The sequence below is a fragment of the Kogia breviceps genome, chromosome 1 (assembly GCF_026419965.1).
Source record: "Kogia breviceps isolate mKogBre1 chromosome 1, mKogBre1 haplotype 1, whole genome shotgun sequence".
NCBI classification, from domain to species: Eukaryota; Metazoa; Chordata; class Mammalia; order Artiodactyla; family Physeteridae; genus Kogia; species Kogia breviceps.
Genome location: NC_081310.1, coordinates 113,216,275 through 113,241,717, shown reverse-complemented (window position 1 = coordinate 113,241,717; position 25,443 = coordinate 113,216,275). Strand labels below are relative to the sequence as shown.

The following is a 25,443-nucleotide window of genomic DNA, read 5'->3' as shown; positions in this document are numbered from 1 at the left end:
TTAGTAACACTTCTAAATTCAAATTGCTCTCAAGATGTTGGCTGCAACCTTGTTTTTGGAGTCACCTTGTTCAATGTACTTACCTGTTATTAGTAGCCTAGATGTGCATTTAGGCCAAAGATGCTCTCTTCCCACTTTGGGGAACTGGCATAATCACTGTGTGTTTTGGGAGTTGTGTGGTAGTTGGAAATTCTCTAATGGTGTATTTTGGTTTCTATTCTTGGAAGGAGGGCAATCAGTCTGAGTGGCTTGTACTCTTGGGGTTTCTCCCATGCTGATGTTTTCTCATAAGGTGCCTTTATCATCAGACTTTTGAAGAATGAGCTTGGGCATTGTTTCCTTTGCAAATCTTTTCCCCAGCAACCTAGATGAGAGGATCCTTCTCAGTATGCAGTGCCTAATGCATATTTCTATCAGTGTATTTCCAAGTTATTTTCTGTTCAGCAGTTGTTATTGTGTATAATTATTACTTTCCAATTATCTTTGCTCTTTGGATGTTTAACCCAATAGATGGAGATCCATGAGAGTTAAAGACTGGCAAATTCATTTAAGATAATTGGCACTTCATGCTCAAAAAACTGTCAAATGAGTTCTGTCATGTTAAGATTTGGTAAAACTCTTCCTATTAGCCATGTGAACTTTGGGAGTCTTTATTTTGATCATTCACTTAGTCATTGATCAGTTGTATTTTGAGCACATTCTATATGCCAAGCACTGTGTCCTGGTTTCCTCATTTGTAACATCGGAGGTCTGGATTGGATGTTGTCCATGGACCAGACCAGTCCAAAGTATTATCTCTGTAAAGTTTACTTGGATTTTTTTTTTTTTTTGCGGTACACGGGCCTCTCACTATTGTGGCCTCTTCCGTTGCGGAGCACAGGCTCCGTACGCGCAGGCTCAGCGGCCATGGCTCATGGGCCCAGTCGCTCCGCGGCATGTGGGATCCTCCCGGACCCGGGCACAAACCCGCGTCCCCTGCATCGGCAGGCGGACTCTCAACCACTGCGCCACCAGGGAAGCCCTACTTGGATTTTTAAATTGTGTTTTTCCTTTTAAACCTAAATGTCCTTTATGCATTTTTAAAGCTACTCTTGTACTTACATTTTCACACGTGACTTGTATTGCTATTTGTTTATTTGATACAAGCTAACCTTTCATAAGAAATTCAGGATTATGCCATAAACAAGTTTAACCCTTTAAAACACATTTCTTCTTTATCAAAACATTTTTTTGCATATTTGTCTTTTGTTTTTGGTAAGAGGTGGTGTGAGCCATATAAAGGCTTTTTATGACTGATGATGTCTCACATATCAAAACTCTGGCAGTCTCTGCACCAGCCACATAGAACCTTATATTTCAGGGAAACTGATGTGGCTTTTCCTCAGGTGATGGTGACATCTCTAGGAAGTGGTTTTTTTTTTTTTTTGGTACGCGGGCCTCTCCCGTTGCGGAGCACAGGCTCTGGACGCACAGGCTCAGCGGCCATGGCTCACGGGCCTAACCGCTCAGTGGCATGTGGGATCCTCCCAGACAGGGGCACGAACCCGTGTCCCCTGCATCGCAGGCGGACTCTCAACCACTGCGCCACTAAGGAAGCCCTTCTAGGAAGTTTTGATGTGAGTTTTCTCCCCCATGTCTCCAGCTTCCCTAGTAGAAGTTTATTTATATAGATTGAGAATTCAGTTGATTTTTTAAATGTAGAAATGGTACTTACATACTGCTAAGAAAGAAAAGATACAACTTTTTATTCTGATAACAGATTTTTTGAATGATATTTGATTTGGTTTGTTTTTTTGCTGTGAAAGGTGAGAGACTGAATATGCAAATAGACAGTGAGTGGTTAGACCATATTTAAAATTGAACTTTGAATTACATAATATGTGCAAATGTCAAATCACTATGTAGTACACCTGAAACTAACTTAATACTGTATGTCAACTATATTTCAATTTAAAAAATTTTGAACTTTGACCTAAGACCTACCCAGCAAACTACCCCTTGTCTATAATAAACAATGCAGGAAGCCAACCCACTGTAAGTCAGACTTACTGGAAGCCAGAATGCTATCTCTAGTGACAGTCCAGGAAGCTAAACAATAACTTGTGTGACAATCAGCCCCAAATGGCCAGAAATTAATTCATAACTGACATTTTCCCCAATTTTTGTCCCTGCTTCCAACTTAGGACCAACCAGAAAAAGCCAAATATGTCCCCCCTAACCAGTCACACAGGATGCCCCACATTTGCTTTAGCCCACCTACAGTTTTCCCAGGCCAACAGTCTCCAATCAGGGCACACCCCAAAACTCCTTTTTTTCCTACTATAAAGCTTTCCCACTCTTGCTGCCTTTGAGCCAAAATACAAGTGACAGTGGTTGACTTTTTTCCTATAGTAATCTCAGAATAAACAGCCTTTCCTTTTCTCCTTTGACTGGTATTTATTTCCACAGAGGAATAGGCAAGAAAACTCAAAAATTAGAGTCATTAGACAGTTGTAACTCTGGGAATCTTTATTTACCGTAACAAAGGCTAATGAAATATGGGAAAAAAAAATCAGGCTGTTCAAAGATAGCATTAGAGATGTCCTTTAACTTGTAATTTCTATAATGATAGTTGTTCATTGTTATTTTCATTGACCAAAATATAAACTTCTTAGATGAAACTTCAGTACATAAATGGGGCCCCAGAATGCTGTGACATTTTCTCTTGGATTATGTAAATCCCAGTGTATGTGTTGAGTAATCAGAAAATAATTTCCAGATGAAAATCATCCTCAATCTAATTTGTAAAAGTAATTAAATAGCAATAATTATTTTTCAGTGACACTACAAATGTATTTGCTTTTAAAACTGTAAGTAATAATTGATGGCATTTAGGTTGCAGATAAGAGAATCCTAGTCATACTAGTTTAAACAAGAAAGGCTAGAATTCTTTGTAGATACCCTTTATTAGTTTGAGGAAACACCATTCCTAGTTTGCTCAGAGTTTTTAGTCACAAATGATATTGAATTCATCAAATGTTTTTCTGCATTTATTAAGGTAACCACATGACTTTTCTTTTTTATTCTGTTACTGTGGTAAATTATAAGATTTAAAAAAATATGTTAACCTAACCTAGGATTACTGGAATACATTTTTCTTGTGTATGTATGTGTGTCCATATATAGTGTTATGTATATATGTATTATGTACATATGTATATATAATATATAGTATTATACATGTACATATGTGTATGTATAATACATATAGTATTACATGTGTATATATATAGTATCCATTTATATATTATATTCATATAATTATATATATAGTATTATCAATTTTATATATTTTATCTATATATTATGTATATATATTATGTATCAATACATATATTTGTGTGAAATAATATATTATTTCTTTCTCAAAAGGAATGATTTTTCTTAATAGAGATAGTTTGATATGACAACTTTTTATAAGAATCACCTTTAGGAAAAGATTATTTCATTTTGGAAATTAAAGGGAAAAATACTGTTTTAAACATTTAAATTTAGGTCAAGATTTTGTCTTCTATCTTGGAATTTATAAAATACAAGTCTTAATAGGAAAACAGCCAATCTGCTTGACGTGTTTGTACAAAAAATATAGTAGTTTTAACCCATATAAAAATATCTCTAATTTTTTTCTTTTTTGTAGAAAATTTTTACTACTGGTGATGTCAACAAAGACAGAAAGCTGGATTTTGAAGAATTTATGAAGTACCTTAAAGACCATGAGAAACAAATGAAATTGGCATTTAAGAGTTTGGACAAAAATAATGATGGTGTGTCTTTCTTTTCTATTTATCACCAGCTATGAAGAAGCACATCTCATGCTTCCAAAAGTCTAAAACAATGTATATTTAGTCACTCTATTTTTAGATGATAATTATTACTTGTGTTAATACTTGTTTTTCTTAGTAATGTGATTTTTATATAGAATGTTTTTAGTGAAGAAAAGTTATATGTAGCTTTGCCCAATGAATCATAAGCTGTGAGTAGGGCCTTTGTAAAATATTAATTAGGGAACCTTGTACTGATTTGACTTAAAGCTATGGGTTAAAAATAATAATTATTTTTTTTGCTCTCTGGGCAAGAGAGTTATTTTTATTCATACTAAGCATAAGTATTATATATTCTAAAATTTAAACAACTTTCAGATTATCTTATATTTGATAGTCTTTTTGAAAGAATTACATGTGATCAAAGAAGATGCTCTGATTCTGAAAGTTAGAAAAGAAAACAGCAGACATCTAAATATATACCTTCTGATTGGGATTATAGTTTTTCTATTTAGATTAATAGCTTGGAGTTAGAGTCCCAGTCATGTGGAGCAAGAAGTAAGGGCCACCGTAGGAGAAAGGGAAGAGCTATCAAACCCTTATCACCAGAGGCAACCTTTGATAGGAAGAGGGCATTTATTTTAAAAATGTATAATGCAGCCTCAGAACCCTCCCCACGCATGAGTGGTCAAGGCCATTTCATTCAAGATTTGTTATTCAAGAAACAAGTTAAACAAATAGATTGAGAGAAAATATGGTTCATACCAGGGATAGGCAAACTTTTTCTTTTTGTAAAAGTCCAGATAGTATTTTAGCTTAGTGGTCCGTGTGATCTCAGTTGCAGGTACTCATTTCTGCTGTCACAATGCAGAAACAGTCATAGATAATATGTAAATGAGTAGGCATGGCTGTGTTCCAATAAAACTTTATTTACAAAAGCAGGCAACAGGCCTTATTCGGCCAGAGGGTTATAGTTTGCTGATCCCAGATTTTTACTGAACATTAACTTCAGTTAGACTCAAGGCAAGTTCCTTCAAACAAAGAAACAACTAAACCCTTTGATTGGTTTTGATGATCGTTCAAATCTGTGACTTGGCTAGGAAGAGCTGAGTTTGTGGTGGAAAATAGTACTGTTAGAATATTTGTTACCACCCATAAACCTTACATTGTATGTTCCAAGTCTACCTTAGTCCAATCTTGTAACAAAATTCAATTCTTACAATCAAATTTATTTCTTCCCACAAACTTTCATCCCACCCTGAACCCTCTAAATTTCAGCTGCAGAGAAGGGACCGTCTATATAGTGTTAGGGCAGGCAGTTGCTGGGAGATGAAGCTACCTCAGGATCATCTCCAGATAAGTAGAGGCCGATCGTTCAGTACGTACAGTATGCACGTATCAATGGTCCATTTCAGAAAATTCTAAATGAACCAGAAGAAATAATTAAAGGTGAAATATTTTAATTTTATTTTTTATTGAGGTATATTTGACTTAAAATGTTGTGTTAAAGATGAAATTTGTAGTAAATACAGTTTCCCCTCAGTTTATCTTATTTTTGTATTTAAAAACACTTTTTCATTATAGGTTCATACTTTTATTAGACTTTCTTAAAACAAAGCATATACAGTCTATCCTCATTATTCATGAATTCTGTATTTGAGAATTTTTCTACTTGCTAAAATTTAAGTCCATAGGTAACCCCCCAAATCAATACTCACAGTGCTTTTGCAGCCATTCATGGATTTGTGCTGAGCAGTCACAAATTTCATTTGCTTGGTGAGCACATTTCTAAAGCTGAGATAGAAAGAGGCGATGTGCTGCGTTCTTGTTTTAGCTTTTTTATTGTAAACAAGTCCTTCTGTAGTCTACTTGGTGCCATGTTTTTTGCATTTTTGTGCTTTTTATTGATGATTTCACTATTTGCAATGGCTCCCAAGAACAGTGCTGAAATGCTGTTGAGTGTTCCTAAATGTGGGAAGGCTGTGATGTGCTTTTGGAAGAAAATACGTGTGTCAGAAAAGCTTCACTCAGGCATGAGTTATAGTGCTGTTGACCATGAGTTCAATGTTTATGAGTCAGTAACATATATTAAGCAAGGTGTCTTTAAACAGAAACACAGAAAACAAGTTTTTGTATTGATTGGTTGATGAGAATATTGTGACCAGAGGCACAGGAGCCTAACCCTGTATTTCCCTTAGGAACAGTGGTTCCGTTCTTTAGTTCTGTGTTTATGGTGACCTTATAGAAAGTAACTATAGTGAATAATGAGAATCAACTGTACTTCTTTGAGAGTGCAATCAAAAAGGTGATTATTCAGGGTGGTATTTGAAAAATTTCATCGCTAACAGGGTGGCGCCTCTAACTGCTCTTACATTGTCCAGATTCTCATGCTGTTCCTTTCTTCTCCCTGGGAGAAGTCTCTCCAAATCCTGTCATTCCTTCAAAGTCCTTCCTTTAAAGAGAATCTTTCCTTTTACCACTAACAGTAATTTTTGTCTTCCTCTTTTCCTGGAGAACTTTGCTGTTAATCCTGGTTTGGCATCAGACCCTTTGGTTTGTTTACCTGTTTCATGCATCTTAGTCTTAGGATCCTCATGGGTCTGTGGGATGCTTGAGGGAAATGCAATCTTACATTTCTTGCTTATGTTTTCTCTTTCTTCTTCTCTTCTGATTCTTCTCCTTTCTACAACATGCTCTAATTGCTCTTATAATAATAATTTTCCTACTTCCATCAACCTACTATCCTGCTTTATTTTTATTGCCAGATTTCTCAAAAGAATATTCCATACTCTTTGGCTTCATTTTCTACTTTCTTTTAACTCAGTGCCTTAACTCTTTATGTATAATAAATGCTTGATCATTTATTAAAATGTAGAAATGCATGCTTTAAAATTAATAGATCCTAGCTTAATTGAATTTACCTCAAAGTCAGAGTATCTTGATTTGAATCTCAGTTCTGCTGCTTCTTAATGTCATTTCTTGGTAAGGCCATGTAAGCTCTCAGTCTTTTCTTTAGATGGAATGTCATTATTTACCTACAAGGCTGTTATGGTTTTTGAATGAAATAATGTGTGTATATTTGTTTAATGTATTTGTTGAAATTTGAGTTGGTGTTGCAATATGTACTTAAGCAAATCTATAGCTCATCGAAATTTGCAATTTTACCTTAATCAGTTCAAGGCTCTCCCTTATTAAGTGAGGGATTTGAAATTCATGATTTCTAAGGTCCTTATCAGTTATGAGTTTATAATTTTTATTTTTTAAAGGAAAAATTGAGGCTTCTGAAATTGTGCAGTCTCTCCAGATACTAGGTCTAACTATTTCTAAACAACAAGCAGAGTTGATTCTTCAAAGGTAAGCTCTTCCTCTATTGACAGTTTTTTTTTTTTTTTTTTTTTTTTTTTTTTTTTAATTTTAGTATCCTGTATTAGAGATCTGCCTTAAGTGTGGCTTAAAACAAATCCTTGTACCTTACCATTCCTCACTATGTACTTTCAATATCTTTCTCCCCTTTTTCTCGCTTTTCATTTTGTGTGTACACATATACCTAAAGTGTAGGAATGGGAAAACTCTTTCAAGGCCTCCAGGGCTGGTGCAGTAGAAGAAGCTCTGTTTTCCCTTTTACATGACTCTTTTACCACTCACGCAAAACACTTCACTTCTGAAACTTCTGGTCACTGAATATGTGGGTTTTTTTTCCCCACAACAAGCAATTCTAGCTGACACTAGCTGGGTGTCCTACAACGTAATTCAATTCTAACATTGTCTACCTGGAGGTAGTGTCAGATCCCACAGATTAAGGACTCAGTTTCACAAGACTGCTCTCCACTTCAGATGTCAATCGCAAGTAGTAGGTCCCCAGATTACCCACATCTTCTGCCTGACTTGACTACACATCAGAGGTTCCTGTGACCTTCTCCCCCTTGGGTTCAGTTACTTGCTAGAGGAGCTCACAGAACTCAGGGAAACATTTACTTATGCTTACCAGGTTATTACAGGGTGTTATAAAGGATACAGATAAACAGGCAGACAAAATGATACATATGGGGAGGCCTGGGAGGGTCCTGAGCACAGGTGTCTTTGTGGAGTTAGGTGTTTCACTCTGCCAGTGTATGGATGTGTTTGCTAACCAGAAGCTCCCTAAATCCTGTGCTATTGAGATTTTTATGGAGGCATCTTCATGTAGGCATGCTCAATTATTAACTCCATTTTCAGTCCCTCTCCCCCTCTGGAGAATTGGGGTGGGATGGGGGTGGGAAGGGGGCTGAAAATTCCAAGATTCTAATCATGACTTGGTTTTTCTGGTGTCCAGCCCTCATCTAGGAGCCATCCAGGAGCCCACCCAGAGTTGCCTCATTAGAACAAAAGATGCCCTAGTGCTCTTATCACTTAGGAAATTACAAGGGCTTTAGGGGCTCTTGCCAGGAACAGGGAACAGAGATCAAGTTATATATTTTCTATTATCTCACAGTGTTTTAAAAGGCAGAATCGGATTGTGTTTTCAGTAGTGGAAATCACGGACCTTCCCTTGAGTGCTCGGTTGTCAGTGTGACTCATATACCTCCAAATGTCAGCCTCCTTTCTGTCATTTCACTGTCTCTTAGTATACTCAAAACTGAATTCATGGGAGAGAAGTCTGAAAGGTGCTGATTGAAACAGCTGAGGCTGAGTCATCAGAGTATGAGAATAGGAATCAGTTGGTTGAAATACAGCCTTCTAGTTCTACTTTTTCAGTAGAAGATATGGGTGGGGAGTAGCTGAAATAGGTAAGCAGTCGCTCCCAAACATGTGTGCTTCATGTATCTTTATCTTCTGCTCTCAAGTAAAATCCATTTTCCTTTTAGGCTTTCATCTCCATCCCTCTTTCCTCTAATTTTCTTATCTCTAGTTCCCTCTCCACATTTACTGAGGACCTTGGCACTTGTCAAATAGTCATTTTCTCTTTAAGTCCTAGGAAACTTCAGTATTCGTGCTGGTGACTCCTCTTTCTGGTGTCAGTGTTCCTTGCCTTCCTCAACACACCTGAGACTTTTATTCCATTTTACTTCAGCAGCCCACTCCCTCTCAGGATTGTATGATAACTTGAAGTCACTCCTCGTCTGAAGTCTTAAAAACCTGTATCCTACCTTCTGACCCTTCTTCCTCCAGATTCTACACTGTCTTGCTCCTATAGTACTTGCATTTTGACTTACAGATCTCTGGCCCCTTCATTTCCTCCAGTCTGTCAATCTCCTCTTGATTGATTCCTTCCACCACTCCTACTTACTTTCCCCCAATCCTGAACCACCCTCTCAGTTGTTCTCTTTGCCCCAGCATTCGGGCTATGAAACATTTCTAGAGAAAAATGAAACCATACAGGCCCAAGAATAACCAAGACATTCTTGGAGAACCATAAGGAGCTGGGGACCTGCCCTATCAGATATCAAAGAGTTGTTATAAGCTATAATTAAAACTTAGTGGTATTGCCACACAGACAAGTTGACAAATGGAACATACCATCCCAGAAACAGACCCATCCATATTTGGGATTTGTCACATGAGAGAAGTAGCTTTTCAAATCCCTGGGAAAAGGAGAGACTATGCAATAAATGGTTCTGGTGCACCTGGTTATCCATGCAGACGGAAATACAGTTGGGTACCTGCCTCACGCCATGCACAGAAATCACAGACATAGAAAACAAACTTATGGTTACCAAAAGGGAAAGGGAGGGTAGGAAGGATAAATTAGGAGCATGGGATTAACAGATACAAACTACTATACATAAAATAGATAAGCAACAAGGATTTACTATATAGCACAGGGAACTATATTCAATATCTTGTAATAACCTATAATGGAAAATAATCTGAAAAAATTATACATATAACTGAGTCACTTTGCTGTACATCTGAAACTAACATAATATTGTAAATCAACTGTACTTCAATTTTAAAAAATGAAACTAAATGTGAAAGTTACACTGCAGTACCTTTAGAGGAAAAAGAAGCAAATGTCTATATCTCAGTATAGGGAAGAATTTATTTTAAAAAATACAGAAGTCAGTAACCATATATGAAAAGATTGATAAATTCAGCTGTGTTATAATTAAGAGCATCTATTCATGGACACTATACATAAAATGAAAAGACAAAGAGAAGGTACTTGCTAATTTATAACTTGAAGGATTAAATCAACTATATAAAGAACTATACATATTTAAGAAAAAGACACAACCCATTAGAAAAATGGGCAAAAGATATGAATAAGCATTTCACAAGGGGAAAAACATGAGTAGCAGATGAATATGATAAGATGCTCAACTTCGTTAGTAAGTTGAAGAGAAACTCAATTTAAACCCACAGTGAGACTATCTTATTTAAGAAGTTTGTCAACACTAAGTGTTCTGTGGCTTTAAGCTGCAGAGTTTGGAATTCATTTATTCATTCATTCAACAAATATTTGCTCTGCGCCAGGCACTGTTCTAGACACTTTGGTCATATCAGTGAATAAAATAAAAAATCCTTGCCTTGTGGGGGATGCTTGCATGCGTGTGTGTGTGTGGGGGGGTTGAGGGGTAGGGTCAGACAATAAACAATTGCATTAAAAGAGAACATAGTGATTAAAAAATAGAGCTATAAGTATTTTAACCTAGAAGAATAGTGTCATAAACATCGGTAGTAACTAGGACTCTTATGCAAATATGGAATGTTAACACCTGTGTGCTGGGACAATTGAAAGTTTAAGTGTAATTTCATGTATGCAATCAAAGTTAAAAGTGGCACTGGAAAATATAATCATAAATATCTGAAAATAGCATTTTATCTGACTGCCATCTTTATGCATCACTTTCATGCAAGTCAGAATAAATACCAAATTCAGAGGAGACACCAAAACTTTTTTTTCAGATATATTCATTAATTCAATAAATGAACACTTTCTTTGTACTGCCCACTTTAGATGCTGGGTCTACAGTAGTGAACAAAACTGTCAAAATCCTGGGCAGTTTAAAGTTGATTTTAGGAAAATAAACAGGTACAAATGACATTATTGCCAGGAACCTACTAAAATAAGCAAAAAGTTAATGAAAAATATCCAGGGCTACAGTATGTTAATTTTAAATGTTGAAGATAAGGTACCAGGATTTCTTAAGACTCAAAAGGCCCAATCACGAAGTTTGATTTTATTTTTTACAATCATTGGTAATTTTCTTAGCTTAGAGAAAATTGGAGAAGGAAATTGATAGTGTATTTTGAGTATATTCTGAAGTCACATCCAAATGTTACAATAGAACATTAAGAACTATCTTCTTGAGCCAGTGTAAGAAAAAATGGATCATAAATTCATTCATTGCTAACCCCCAATTTTATCTTCCAGCATTAGTGTTTGATAGCTCATTGACTTGGAGGTTGACAGAGCACCAAAAGTAGCCTTTAGTGAGACCTGTAATTTGGGGGTCTGTTTTTATCTAAATGATTAAAACAGATCATCAAATGCTTGTTGCCATTTCCAAAAACCTTTTAAGAATATTAAATTGGAAGAGAAACTGTCATTCTGCAACATGGCCAATAATGTTAGTTTTATTTATACATTTTATTTTGTTCTTTAATCAGCTTCTTTTTATTTTCAGCATCGATGCTGATGGGACAATGACAGTGGACTGGAATGAATGGAGAGACTACTTCTTATTTAACCCTGTTACAGACATTGAGGAAATTATCCGTTTCTGGAAACATTCTACTGTGAGTACGCTTTATGTATTAATTTATACTTATTTGGAGCTGTAAGCAATTGGTATGGTTATCATCTAAGAGCACTCTGTAACACTTAATGGGCCATGGTACCCAAGTCTTAATAGCTCTTTAACTTGTAGAGTTCTGCGTATTCTGTTAGGTGTATACTCAGAGTATATTAAAGCTTTTTAAAAAAATTAATTTATTTTATTTTATTTATTTTTGGCTGTGTTGGGTCTTCGTTGCTGTGGGTGGGCTTTCTCTAGTTGCAGCGAGCGGGGGCTACTCTTTGTTGAGGTGCGTGGACTTCTCGTTGCAGTGGCTTCTCTCGTTGTGGAGCATGGGCTCCAGGCACGCGGGCTTCAGTAGTTGTGGCACGTGGGCTCAGTAGTTGTGGCTTGTGGGCTCTAGAGTGCAGGCTCAGTAGTTGTGGTGCACGGGCTTAGTTGCTCCACAGCATGTGGGATCTTCCCAGACCAGGGGTTGAACCTGTGTCCCCTGCATTGGCAGGAGGATTCTTAACCACTGCACCACCAGAGAACTCCCGGGGCTTTTACTTTTTATAGATAATATATTGCCTAAATAATCTCAGTACCTCGTGGTTGATAATTACCAAAGACCCCTTCTGAAACTTGCTTGTTCAGTCAACCACCTACACTTATCTCTGGCTTAAGGCACCTATAATAATAATCATGGGGCTTCCCTGGTGGCGCAGTGGTTGAGAGTCCGCCTGCCGATGCAGCGGATGCGGGATCGTGCCCAGGTCTAGATCCCACATGCCGCGCAGTGGCTGGGCCTGTGATCCATGGCCAATGAGCCTGCGCGTCCAGAGCCTGTGCTCGGCAACGGGAGAGGCCACAACAGTGAGAGGCCCGCGTACCACACACACACAAAAATAATAAATTAAAAAATAATAATAATAATAATCATGGAAGGTTAAAAAATCTTTGGCTCATCTGCTTAGTATTGCACACCTATCCATCTGTATTCTTCTAAACTTTCAAATTTTAATTAAATTTCATTAATATCCTACTGAAATATCCTGGGGTAAATGAAATTCATTTCATTCTGCAATCTGTTCCTGAAAACAATGGGAACTCTTTGAGGGAATTTTTATTTTTCTAATGGGCTTTACTTCTATACATATTCCTGGATTTCAGTACATTTTATATGTACTAAATGAAGCCTAGAGTTCACATTGTTACTAGTAACTGCCTAAACTTACCTAGAGCATTGTAGAGTTTTTGGTGACTAATGCCTTTTCAACTATGAATATAAAATAATACTATATTTGTAGTTCAGTTGCCTTGATAAATTTTTTTTAAAATTTTTTAAACATCTTTATTTGAGTATAACTGTTTTACAATAGTGTGTTAGTTTCTCCTTTACAACACAGTGAATCAGTTATACATATACATATGTTCCCATATCTCTTCCCTCTTGCGTCACCCTCCCTCCCACCCTCCCTATCCCACCCCTCTAGGTGGTCACAAAGCACAGAGGTGAACTCCCTGTGCTATGCGGCAGCTTCCCACTAGCTATCTAATTTACTTTTGGTAGTGTGTATATGTCCCTGCCACTCTCTCACATCGTCACAGCTTACCCTTCCCCCTCCCCATATCCTCAAATCCATGCTCTAGTAGGTCTGTGTTTTATTCCAGTCCTACCACTAATCTCTTCATGACATTTTTTTTTCTTAGATTCCATATATAACTGTTAGCATACGGTATTTGTTTTTCTCCTTCTGACTTACTTCACTCTGTATGACAGACTCCAGGTCTATCCACCTCATTACAAATAACTCAGTTTCATTTCTTTTTATGGCTGAGTAATATTCCATTGTATATATGTGCCACATCTTCTTTATCCATTCATCTGTTGATGGGCACTTAGGTTGCTTCCATGTCCTGGCTATCGTAAATAGAGCTGCAATAAACATTTTGGTACATGACTCTTTTTGAATTATGGTTTTCTCAGGGTATATGCCTAGTAGTGGGATTGCGGGGTCATATGGTAGTTCTATTTGTAGTTTTTTAAGGAACCTCCAAACTGTTCTCCATAGTGGCTGTATCAATTTACATTCCCACCAGCAGTGCAAGAGAGTTCCCTTTTCTTCACACCCTCTCCAGCATTTATTGTTTCTAGAGTTTTTGATGATGGCCAATCTGACCGGTGTTAGGTGATATCTCATTGTAGTTTTGATTTGCATTTCTCTAATGATTAATGATGTTGAGCATTCTTTCATCTGTTTGTTGGCGATCTGTATATCTTCTTTGGAGAAATGTCTATTTAGTTCTTCTGCCCATTTTTGGATTGGGTTGTTTGTATTTTTGTTATTGAGCTGCATGAGCTACTTGTATATTTTGGAGATTAATCCTTTGTCAGTTGCTTCATTTGCAAATATTTTCTCCCATTCTGAGGGTTGTCTTTTAGTCTTGTTTATGGTATCCTTTGCTGTGCAAAAGCTTTTAAGTTTCATTAGATCCCATTTGTTTATTTTTGTTTTTATTTCCATTTCTCTAGGAGATGGGTCAAAAAGGATCTTGCTGTGGTTTATGTCATACAGTGTTCTGCCTATGTTTTCCTCTAAGAGTTTGATAGTGTCTGGCCTTACATTTAGGTCTTTATCCCACTTTGAGTTTATTTTTGTGTGTGGTGTTAGGGAGTGTTCTAATTTCATACTTGTACAGGTAGCTGTCCAGTTTTCCCAGTACCACTTATTGAAGAGGCTGTCTTTTCTCCACTGTATATCCTTCCCTCCTTTATCAAAGATAAGGTGACCATATGTGTGTGGGTTTATCTCGGGGCTTTCTATCCTGTTCCATTGATCTATATTTCTGTTTTTGTGCCAGTACCATACTGTCTTGATTACTGTGACCTTGTAGTATAGTCTGAAGTCAGGGAGCCTGATTCCTCCAGCTCCATTTTTCGTTCTCAAGATTGCTTTGTCTATTCGGGGTCTTTTGTGTTTCCATACAAATTGTGAAATTCTTTGTTCTAGTACTGTAAAAAATGCCAGTGGTAATTTGATAGGGATTGCATTGAATCTGTAGATTGCTTTGGGTAATAGAGTCATTTTCACAATGTTGATTCTTCCAATCCAAGAACATGGTATATTTCTCCATCTATTTATATCATCTTTAATTTCTTTCATCAGTGTCTTATAGTTTTCTGCATACAAGTCTTTTGTCTCCTTAGGTAGGTTTATTCCTAGGTATTTTATTCTTTTTGTTGCAATGGTAAATGGGAGTGTTTTCTTGATTCCCCTCTCGGATTTTTCATCGTTAGTGTATAAGAATGCAAGAGATTTCTGTGCATTAATTTTGTATCCTGCTACTTTACCAAATTCATTGATTAGTTCTAGTAGTTTTCTGGTAGCATCCTTAGGATTCTCTATGTATAGTATCATGTCATCTGCAAACAGTGACAGCTTTACTTCTTCTTTTCCTATTTGGATTCCTTTTATTTCTTTATTTTCTCTGATTGCTGTGGCTAGAACTTCCAAAACTAGGTTGAATAAGAGTGGTGAGAGTGGGAAACCTTGTCTTGTTCCTGATCTTAGTGGAAATGGTTTCAGTTTTTCACCATTGAGAACAATGCTGGCTGTGGGTTTGTCATATATGGCCTTTATTATATTGAGGAAAGTTCCCTCTATGCCTACTTTCTGCAGGGTTTTTATCATAAATGGGTGTTGAATTTTGTCAAAAGCTTTCTCTGCATCTATTGAGATGATCATATGGTTTTTCTCCTTCAGTTTGTTGATATGGTGTATCACATTGATTGATTTGCGTATATTGAAGAATCCTTGCATTCCTGGAATAAACCCCACTTGATCATGGTGTATGATCCTTTTAATGGGCTGTTGGATTCTGTTTGCTAGTATTTTGTTGAGGATTTTTGCATCTATGTTCATCAGTGATATTGGCCTGTAGTATTCTTTCTTTGTGACATCTTTGTCTGGTTTTGGTATCAGGGTGATGGTGGCCTCATAGAATGAGTTTGGAAATGTTCCTCCCTCTGCTATCTTTTGGAAGAATTTGAGAAGGATAGGTGTTAGCTCTTCTCTAAATGTTTGATAGAATTCGCCTGTGAAGCCATCTGGTCCTGGGCTTTTGTTTGTTGGAAGATTTTGAATCACAGTTTCAATTTCAGTGCTTGTTATTGGTCTGTTCATATTTTCTATTTCTTCCTGGTTCAGTCTTGGCAGGTTGTGCATTTCTAAGAATTTGTCCATTTCTTCCAGGTTGTCCATTTTATTGGCATAGAGTTGCTTGTAGTAATCTCTAATAATCTTTTGTATTTCTGCAGAGTCAGGTGTTACATCTCCTTTTTCATTTCTAATTCTATTGAGTTGAGTCTTCTCCCTTTTTTTCTTGATGAGTCTGGCTAATGGTTTATCAATTTTATTTATCTTCTCAAAGAACCAGCTTTTACTTTTATTGATCTTTGCTATTGTTTCCTTCATTTCTTTTTCATTTATTTCTGATCTGATCTTTATGATTTCTTTCCTTCTGCTGCTAAATTTGGGGGTTTTTTGTTCTTCCTTCTCTAATTGCTTTAGGTGCAAAGTTAGGTTGTTTATTCGAGATGCTTCCTGTTTCTTAAGGTATGATTGTATTGCTATAAACTTCCCTCTTAGAACTGCTTTTGCCGTATCCCATAGGTTTTGGGTCGTCGTGTCTCCATTGTCATTTGTTTCTAAGTACTTTTTGATTTCCTCTTTGATTTCTTCAGTGATCACTTCGTTATTAAGTAGTGTATTGTTTAGCCTCCATGTGTTTGTATTTTTTACAGGTCTTTTCCTGTAATTGATATCTAGTCTCATAGCATTGTGGTCAGAAAAGATACTTGATACGATTTCAATTTTCTTAAATTTGCCAAGGCTAGATACGTGACCCAAGATATGATCTATCCTGGAGAATGTTTCATGGGCACTTGAGAAAAATGTGTATTCTGTTGTTTTTGGATGGAATGTCCTATAAATATCAAGTAAATCCATCTTGTATAATGTATCATTTAAAGCTTGTGTTTCCTTATTTATTTTCATTTTGGATGATCTGTCCATTGGTGACAGTGGGGTGTTAAAGTCCCCTACTATGATTGTGTTACTGTCGATTTCCCCTTTTATGGCTGTTAGTATTTGCCTTATGTATTGAGGTGCTCCTATGTTGGGTGCATAAATATTTACAATTGTTATATCTTCTTCATGGATCGATCCCTTGATCATTATGTAGTGTCCTTCTTTGTCTCTTGTAATAGTTTTTATTTTAAAGTCTATTTTGTCTGATATGAGAATTGCTACTCCAGCTTTCTTCTGATTTCCATTTGCATGGAATATCTTTTTCCATCCCCTCACTTTCAGCCTGTAAGTGTCCCTAGGTCTGAAGTGGGTCTCTTGTAGACAGCATATATATGGGTCCTGTTTTTGTATCCATTCAGCCAGTCTGTGTCTTTTGGTGGGAGCATTTAATCCATTTACATTTAAGGAAATTATTGATATGTGCGTTCCTATTACCATTTACTTAATTGTGTCAGGTTGTTCTTGTAGGTCTTTTCCTTCTCTTATGTTTCTTGCTTAGAGAAGTTCCTTTAGCATTTGCTGTAAAGCTGGTTTGGTGGTGCTGAACTCTCTCAGCTTTTGCTTGTCTGTAAAAGTTTTAATTTCTCCATCAAATCTGAATGAGATCCTTGCTGGGTAGAGTAATCTTGGTTGTAGGTTTTTTCCTTCATCACTTTAAATATGTCCTGCCACTCCCTTCTGGCTTGTAGAGTTTCTGCTGAAAGATCAGCTGTTAACCTTATGGGGATTCCCCTGTGTGTTATTTGTTGTTTTTCCCTTGATGCTTTTAATATGTTTTCTTTGTATTTAATTTTTGACAGTTTGATTATTATGTGTCTCGGCATGTTTATCCTTAGGTTTATCCTGTATGGGACTCTCTGTGCTTCCTGGACTTGGTTGACTATTTCCTTTCCTATATTAGGGAAGTTTTCAACTATAATCTCTTCAAATATTTTCTCAGTCCCTTTCTTTTTCTCTTCTTCTTCTGGGACCCCTATAATTCGAATGTTGGTGCGTTAAATGTTGTCCCGGAGGTCTCTGAGACTGTCCTCAGTTCTTTTCATTCTTTTTTCTTTCTTCTGCTCTGCAGTAGTTATTTCCACTATTTTATCTTCCAGGTCACTTATCCGTCCTTCTGCCTCAGTTATTCTGCTATTGATCCCATCTAGAGTATTTTTCATTTCATTTATTGTGTTGCTCATCGTTACTTGCTTCCTCTTTATTTCTTCTAGGTCCTTGTTAACTGATTCTTGCAATTTGTCTATTCTATTTCCAAGATTTTGAATCATCTTTAGTATCATTATTCTGAATTCTCTTTCAGGTAGACTGGCTATTACCTCTTCATTTGTTAGGTCTGGTGTGTTTTTATCTTGCTCCTTCATCTGCTGTGTGTTTTTCTGTCTTCCCATTTTGCTTATCTTACTGTGTTTGGGGGTCTCCTTTTTGTAGGCTGCAGGTTCGTAGTTCTATCTGTTTTTGGTGGCTGTCCCCAGTGGCTGAGGTTGGTTCAGTGGGTTGAGCAGGTTTCCTGGTTGCGGGGACTAGTGCCTCTGTTCTGGTGGATGAGGCTGGATCTTGTCTTTCTGGTGGGCAGGTCCACGTCTGGTGGTGTGTTTGGGGATGTTGGTAGCCTTATTATGATTTTAGGCAGCCTCTCTGCTAATGGATGGGGCTGTAGACCTGTCTTGCTCTTTGTTGGGTATAGGGTGTCCAGTACTGTTCATTGCTGGTCCTTGAGTGAAGCTGGGTCTTGGTGTTGAGATGGAGATCTCTGGGAGATTTTCGCCGTTTGATATTACGTGGAGCTGAGAGGTCTCTTGTGGACCAGTGTCCTGAGGTTGGTTCTCCCACCTCAGAGACACAGCCTTGACACCTGGCTGGAGTGCCAAGAGCCTTTAATCCACACGGCAGAGCTTCTGATGATATCCATCTGTAAAATTTTTCTTTATTTTTTCTGTTTCATGAGCTTATCTTGATTTGATTTCCTCTTTCACCATCTTTGTTTCTTTCCGCACTTGTCCATGTTCAGTAGATTTTGAAGTTGCCTTCATGCAGTTTAGGTGCTCTGCTAGTGTTGGAGGGTCCCTGGCAGGTGGGCGGTGGTGGTGGCAGCTGTGGCTCAATGTGGGGGCAAGGACACTCTTGATAAATTTTATACTTATGTTAAGTCATATTTACATAATGAAATTCTTATTGTATCTTTGGAAATAGTAATAGTTGAGGCTACAATCATGTATCCATTTTATTGATAGTAAAATGAAGAAATAGAGGGTTACTACTATAGCAAAGCTCCTTACCCTGACACTCTTACCTATAAAATCTTTTACACTAGAATCATTTAGATAATAAAGTTGTAAAAATATTATTATAGAATTTTGTTTCTGTCAAGCTATGTTTGTAACCTATAGTAATATTTAGAGAAGATTGGAAGGTAGATCATTTTAAACAATACCTCCCTGTAAGCTAAATTTTATATAGAATCTATTGCATGTTTTAAATGACAAGTCAGATTTATAAAAATATTTACAGTCTATATAGGGAATGAGTTTAGGGGTACTCAAATTATAGTTTTAATTTAATTTTTATTTACATATTTAGAGCACATATCATGTTATAAAGTATAATGTGGATATAATTTTGAGATAAAGTGTGTATCTTTGAAGAACTGACAAATTATTTTCTTTCTGTAGCTAAGGATTCACTACCTCTGATCAAATGCTGCTCTTTCATTCTGACTTAGACCTTAGAAGAGAAAAGTTATTCTGAATCTATTAAGAAAAAAGTTGTAATTGTTGGTTTTGTAAATTTGTAATTACTGTTAATTTTCATTTCTTGTGGACTGATACTGTACTTCATTTAGTGTGAATAGGCTACTTATAATTGCCTATATGCTCAGATTGGTTCAGTATAGTACTTTCTAAGGATTGAAGCTGATCTTAGTTATAAAATAATATGTAATTCTTCTTTCAAAGAAGCAAACCTTCTAGAATGATCTGTCTTTAATTGATGGAGCCTGGGGCTCTTTCTTCCATTTTAACAGGGTATTGACATAGGAGATAGTTTAACTATTCCAGATGAATTCACGGAAGATGAAAAGAAGTCAGGGCAGTGGTGGAGGCAGCTTTTGGCAGGAGGTGTTGCTGGTGCCGTCTCTCGAACAAGCACTGCCCCTTTGGATCGTCTGAAAGTCATGATGCAGGTGAGCTTTGCGATCTTCTGTCTATGTTTGTCCAAAATATTCTGAAACAATGAGAAATATGGTGCTTTGAAAAAAGTTTAAAAATTTCGCAGTGATAGTCATACCTTTAAAAAGAAATCTCTCAATTTTATTGCTGTTAATCCTAAATTCAGTCCATGTTAAGTATTTCAGTGTTTGACCAAACCTTAAATTGTTGGTACATGTGTGTGATGAACTTTTAATCTTGGCTTTCTGTGACTATTCACGTTTAATTAGAAAAGGAAATCTCTAGCCATTATTGTAGGGGTCTCCTTAAATTACTTATATTTTCCTTATATTTTATGTTCTTTCTCAAAAGAGGGTTTTTCTGAAATCTGGAATCTTGGAACAAGGATGTAACTTTAAAAATTATTCTAAAGCTGAGGTTGGCAGGAAATACCTGGGTTTATAAGCTGACTTTCCTATTTACTAGCAGTGTAGGCTTGGCTGGTCAGAGTGAAAGGAATGAGGGAAAGGAAAGGATTAATATTTATTTGGTGCTCATTATGGTAACCCATTTAATCCTCTAGTAACCAAGCATGGGGGGATTTTATCCTCATATTATCTGTGGGGAACACAAGGCTCAGAGAGTTAAATAACTTTTCCTTTACAACAAATTAGACAAGGAATGGAGTATTTCTGGCTCTAAAGCTCATGGTTCTCACACTGCATGAAACCTCTGAGGCCTCATTTTCCTTCATTCTAGAATGGGAATAGGAATATCTATCAAGGGTGGTTGTAAGAATTAAATAATGTAAGGTATGTGAAAATGCCTGGTAGGCTGGAACACCCTGCTAGAATATACTAGCTGCTTAAAAAAGGTTTTTAAAAGTTGTGTTGGGGGCTTCCCTGGTGGCGCAGTGGTTGAGAGTCTGCCTGCCCATGCAGGGGACATGGGTTCGTGCCCCGGTCCGGGAAGATCCCATATGCCGCGGAGCGGCTTTACCCGTGAGCCATGGCCGCTGAGCCTGTGCGTCCGGATCCTGTGCTCCGCAACGGGAGAGGCCACAACAGTGAGAGGCCCGTGTACCACAAAAAAAAAAAAAAAAAAAAAAAAAAGTTGTGTTGTTATACCTATGGTCAGCACTTTTTATATTTGCCATTAGATTTCTGTACAAAATGATTTCTGACAATATTTTAAAATAGCATCCATTGAGAATGTACCTACATCTCAAAATATGTTTAGGGGTAAAGATACTGCTTTAAAAAGAAAGGAGAGGGAATTGGCCTGTATGTTTTTCTTTAGGAACAATAGTAAATTGACTTTGAGAGAGCTTGAATAAGCATTCATCTTTTCCTTTGTCAAATTTTATTGTGAAGTTTATTTAAAATAAAATGGATATATTTAGACTTTAGTTCCTGAAAGTTCAGGGGTTTCCCCAAACTACCTTCAGATTCATTAATTCACAGAACTCACTGGAAGGTTTTATACTCATGGTTATGGTTATTACAGTGAAGGATATACGTTAAAATCAGCCAAGGAAAGAAGAGCATAGGGCTTCCAGGGAAGTACCAAATGCGGAGTTGCTGTTGTTTTCTCCCCAGAGAGTCAGAATGTATTATTTCCTGATATTGGTGTGTGACAACATGCACAGAGTTGCACACCAACCAAGGAGACTCACCTGAGTCTTTGGTGTCCAGAGTTTTTATTGTGACTAGATCACATACTGCCCTCATGGCTGACCTTTAGTCTTCAGCTTCTCCCTTCCTCCCTTCTTGGTTTTGTTTTTTAATGGTAGTCACTCATTTTGTGTAAGCAGAAACAATCAGAAGAATAGCTGACTTCTTTAGTTACTTTTGGTTTATTAGATTTAATCAGTTTTATATAGAGGCAAGCATAAGGTCTAGTTTATTTAAACAGCTATCACATCAGTAGTATGAGCCAGGTAATTCATCAGTATTCACTGGGTTAGGCAGTTGGTACATGAGACTTCGAGATAAGCTGTAGAAGTTACAATTTTTATTTTTGGTGTCAGGCTGTGTGTATTCTATTCTCTATGGCTCTGATAAATATAACATCCAGATTGTTTTGAGTCTCATTTATATTTCCTTTTTTTTTTCTTTGCGGTACGTGGGCCTCTCACTGTTGTGGCCTCTGCCATTGCGGAGCACAGGCTCCGGACGTGCAGGCTCAGCTGCCATGGCTCATGGGCCCAGCCGCTCCATGGCATGTGGGATCATCCCGGACCGGGGCACGAACCCAGGTCTCCTGCATCGGCAGGTGGACTCTCAACCACTGCACCACCAGGGAAGCCCCCACCCATTATATTTCATGTCAGTATTACTTCTCAGGGAGAGGGATAATATATTACATTCAGTATATTTTTCTAATTTTTCTTACACTGAACTTGCTCATGTTCCAAAGGGTGTTCCATAGCCTAATAAATAATAAGTTGGTTCATTTTATCTTATGAATGTTGTTCATAATTTTACTTTTGATCATGCCTTCTCTGTTTGCTGTCCCACACTGAGGGTTACGATTTTTCTTAGTTTTAGATTCATAGTCAGGCTTCTAAAATGATGGTAATAGTTCTTCCCATTATATATTTTCTCAACCTTCTATATTCTATTTTCAAATACATCTTCATGCAGTAATAAATAATACTGAAGAAAAGAGAGTGGATTGTATGGTTACTTTAGAAATAGTAATAATAACATCCCACCAGTTTTTAATATCGTTTTGCTTTTGTTTTTAGGTCCATGGTTCAAAATCAGAGAAAATGAACATATATGACGGCTTTCGACAGATGGTAAAAGAGGGAGGTATCCGCTCACTTTGGAGAGGAAATGGTACAAATGTCATTAAAATTGCTCCTGAGACAGCTGTTAAGTTCTGGGCATATGAACAGGTAATAGTTATCACCTGTGGAATTTGTTAACAAAGGGGAGTTAATAAACTGATTCAATAACAATTATCATACAGTGCTTTTTAGATTATTATTTTAATACATGATAATTTTCCACATATACTCCATGAGGAATTTCTCTTATAGGAGATTCGACTAGATAACCTCAGAGATCCCTCATGACTCAATTCTGGGATTCTGACTTTAATATTACTTAAAAAGACTTTTGTGTTCTTTTCTAAGTAGCTCTTCAAGGAAACGTAAGATTTTAGCTTATTCATTTTGGATTCAGAATAGGAGCTGCACACTCACATAAGTTTTTGTGAAAGTATCCCCATTCAGCATCTGGAAGGAAAACTTTTAAGTTGAAGTCCTTTGTGTAATTTGACATTGCTATAAAATTGAGTTGAATTTAGAGTGAAAGCTCCATGAAGGCAGGGGCTTGGCTTCTTCTCCATGTACTCCAGCATTTAGACAGAGCCTGGCGTGTGGTAAGTGCTCAGTAAGTGTAGAATGATTAAGTGAATGAGTAAATGAATGAATGCATTTACCTCTGAATCAACTTCTCTGTTGACTTAGATTGTTTAGGATGCTTAGATATCAGGATGCTGCTTCAGCATAACTTGGTGTTAAGAGGAAATACAGTAGTGGATTTTAGAGTTTGGCTTCTCTTTGTCATTAGCAGAATTGTCTAGTTAAGCATGCACAAAATTATTCTTTCCACTGTTTCTTCCATCATTGTTAACCATAGACGATAAGAACCTTGAAATTTAACCCCACCTTATATTTTGCATTATTTCAAATAGATTTTTGATAGTTTTGGAGAACATTTTGTTCTTGAGCAACAGAATACTCTTGAGAAGATTACAAAGTCTAGTGGTGTTTTCTTCTTGGCTTAGGAAATAGAGAAGCAAAGAAAACATTGAAGAAAACCTAGCCTCCATGAGGCTAGATTAATTACAGCTTATCTTTGGGAAGTATATTTTCCTTCTATGAATGTTTGAGGATACATATCACAACTAGTAAGGCCTAGCATTTTACATACCTGTAGGTTATTCTGATCACATACTTGGATTTTATGATAGGAAAACCAGACCCTAAAATAAATAAGTATTCAAGTATAAAACCATTATTCCATATGCAGGAAGTCAGTATTTTTGAAAGTCTGTATTATTGCAAGCAAATGTATGTATTATGCTACTTAGCAGATTCTTACCTTGAACACCACCAACAGGCATCCAGCCAGGATCCTTTCTCAGGCCTCTTCACAATATTTTAATTTCTGCATGCTAACTTTTCTTAGAGATCAAGAGAAAGCTCTCTGCACAGTGTGGTATAGTGTTCTTGTGGTCTCTGGGACCTATTATGCCTGTCCATTTTCTGCCCCCTGCTGAAGGTCCTTTCATCCCTCAGGGCTCTCTTAAGCCAGGCTTCCTATGAGAAGCATTTCCTAAGCATCCCAACCAAAACCGATGCCTCTTCTGCCTGGTTTCCTTAGAGTACTATTTTACAGAATATCCAGTTTTCCATCGGATAATGGAAAACCCATTGTTTTTCCCAGTGAGTTGTAAACTACTTGGGATAAATGTTATGCCATATACATTCTCAAATTTCCCAGAGTACCTAACTAGCTCACTTCTGTATTCAGGTAGGTCTTGTTCATTGAATAACTAATAACTAATAGCTTAGAAAACGAAGAAGAGGATATTTTCAGCCTGGTATGTAGCTCTCTTAAACACATCAACATGGGATAAAGCTGCGGTCCATTTGGGTCCTCCTTGCCATAGCAGTTCAATTGTATCAGGAACAGGCTGGCAGTACGGTGTTGTGTTCTCATGGTTTCAGCTGCCATCTGCATTCTAACTGCTTTCCATTCTAACATTTTTCTCTTCATCTCTATACCTGCACATCCACCTGAGCACTGCATATCTGTGCATCTCTGCTTACCTATCCCAGGGGTACTTTACAGTCATCCCTCCCCCAGCCCCCGCTCCAGTGAGACACACACACACACACACACACACACACACACACACACACACACACACATACACACACCATTCCTCTTCCTATAGATCATATGGTGGTGAGCATCTTTCAAGACTTTGCTTGGGAGTTATTTCCTCCAGGACACCTTCCCTCTGTTTCCCTCTGTTAGCACTCTCACACCGAATTCTGATGATCTCAGTACTTCTCTCTCTTCTTAAGGAGACTGTGAGCTTCCTTAGGCAGGATCTGTTTTCAGGTGTGTGTTCCCAGCACCTTGCCCAGTGCCAGTAAATCCTCATTTAATGAGCATGAGTCTTAAGTCCATTAAGATGAAGGGGAAGATGGGTATTTGAGCAGAAGGAAGCAGCCTGTGGACAGAAATGTTGGCACAGGAGGGCATCACTCACTAAGGAAGCTGAAGGTGGTTCACTAGGCTTAAGTGTAGTGGAGTGTGTGTCCGGGAAGATGATGATGAAAGCAGGCTGGACAGATAGGCAGGAGCCAAATGTGATAGGAGTCTAGATTTTAGCCTGAATGTGGTGAGGGGGTTATTGAAGCATCTTATGTAGTGAAGTGGAATAAGTATATTTACATTTAAGAAAGATCAATGTGGAAAAAGAGTGGAGAGGTACTGGAAGAGAGGGAGACAGTACTTGAGGCAGGGAGACTATTTAAGGAAATATTTCAGGAATTCAGGTAAGAAATGATGAGTACCAGTATAAGGAGACGGCTGTGGTGATTGAAGAAAAACTGAAATGAACTGAAAACTATTTTGGGAAATAGAAACAACAGAACTCACTGAGTGAATGTAGAGGTGAGAAA

At 37.3% G+C, this 25,443-nt stretch overlaps 1 protein-coding gene across 3 annotated transcripts in view; it reads left to right on the top strand.

Annotated features, from left to right (window-relative positions):
* The window catches only part of LOC131765262 (mitochondrial adenyl nucleotide antiporter SLC25A24), a 51,087-nt gene that overhangs the window by 8,967 nt on the left and 16,677 nt on the right, over positions 1-25,443 (top strand). For 2 of the 3 annotated variants that reach the window (XM_059078738.2, XM_059078747.2), the window contains 5 exons: positions 3,677-3,803; positions 7,067-7,154; positions 11,408-11,519; positions 19,610-19,768; positions 22,483-22,635. In XM_059078738.2, the coding sequence (XP_058934721.1) occupies positions 3,677-3,803; positions 7,067-7,154; positions 11,408-11,519; positions 19,610-19,768; positions 22,483-22,635 (639 nt within the window). Of the gene's footprint in view, positions 1-3,676; positions 3,804-7,066; positions 7,155-11,407; positions 11,520-19,609; positions 19,769-22,482; positions 22,636-25,443 lie in introns of those variants that run through there. The other variant, XM_067041071.1, reaches the window with a different exon arrangement.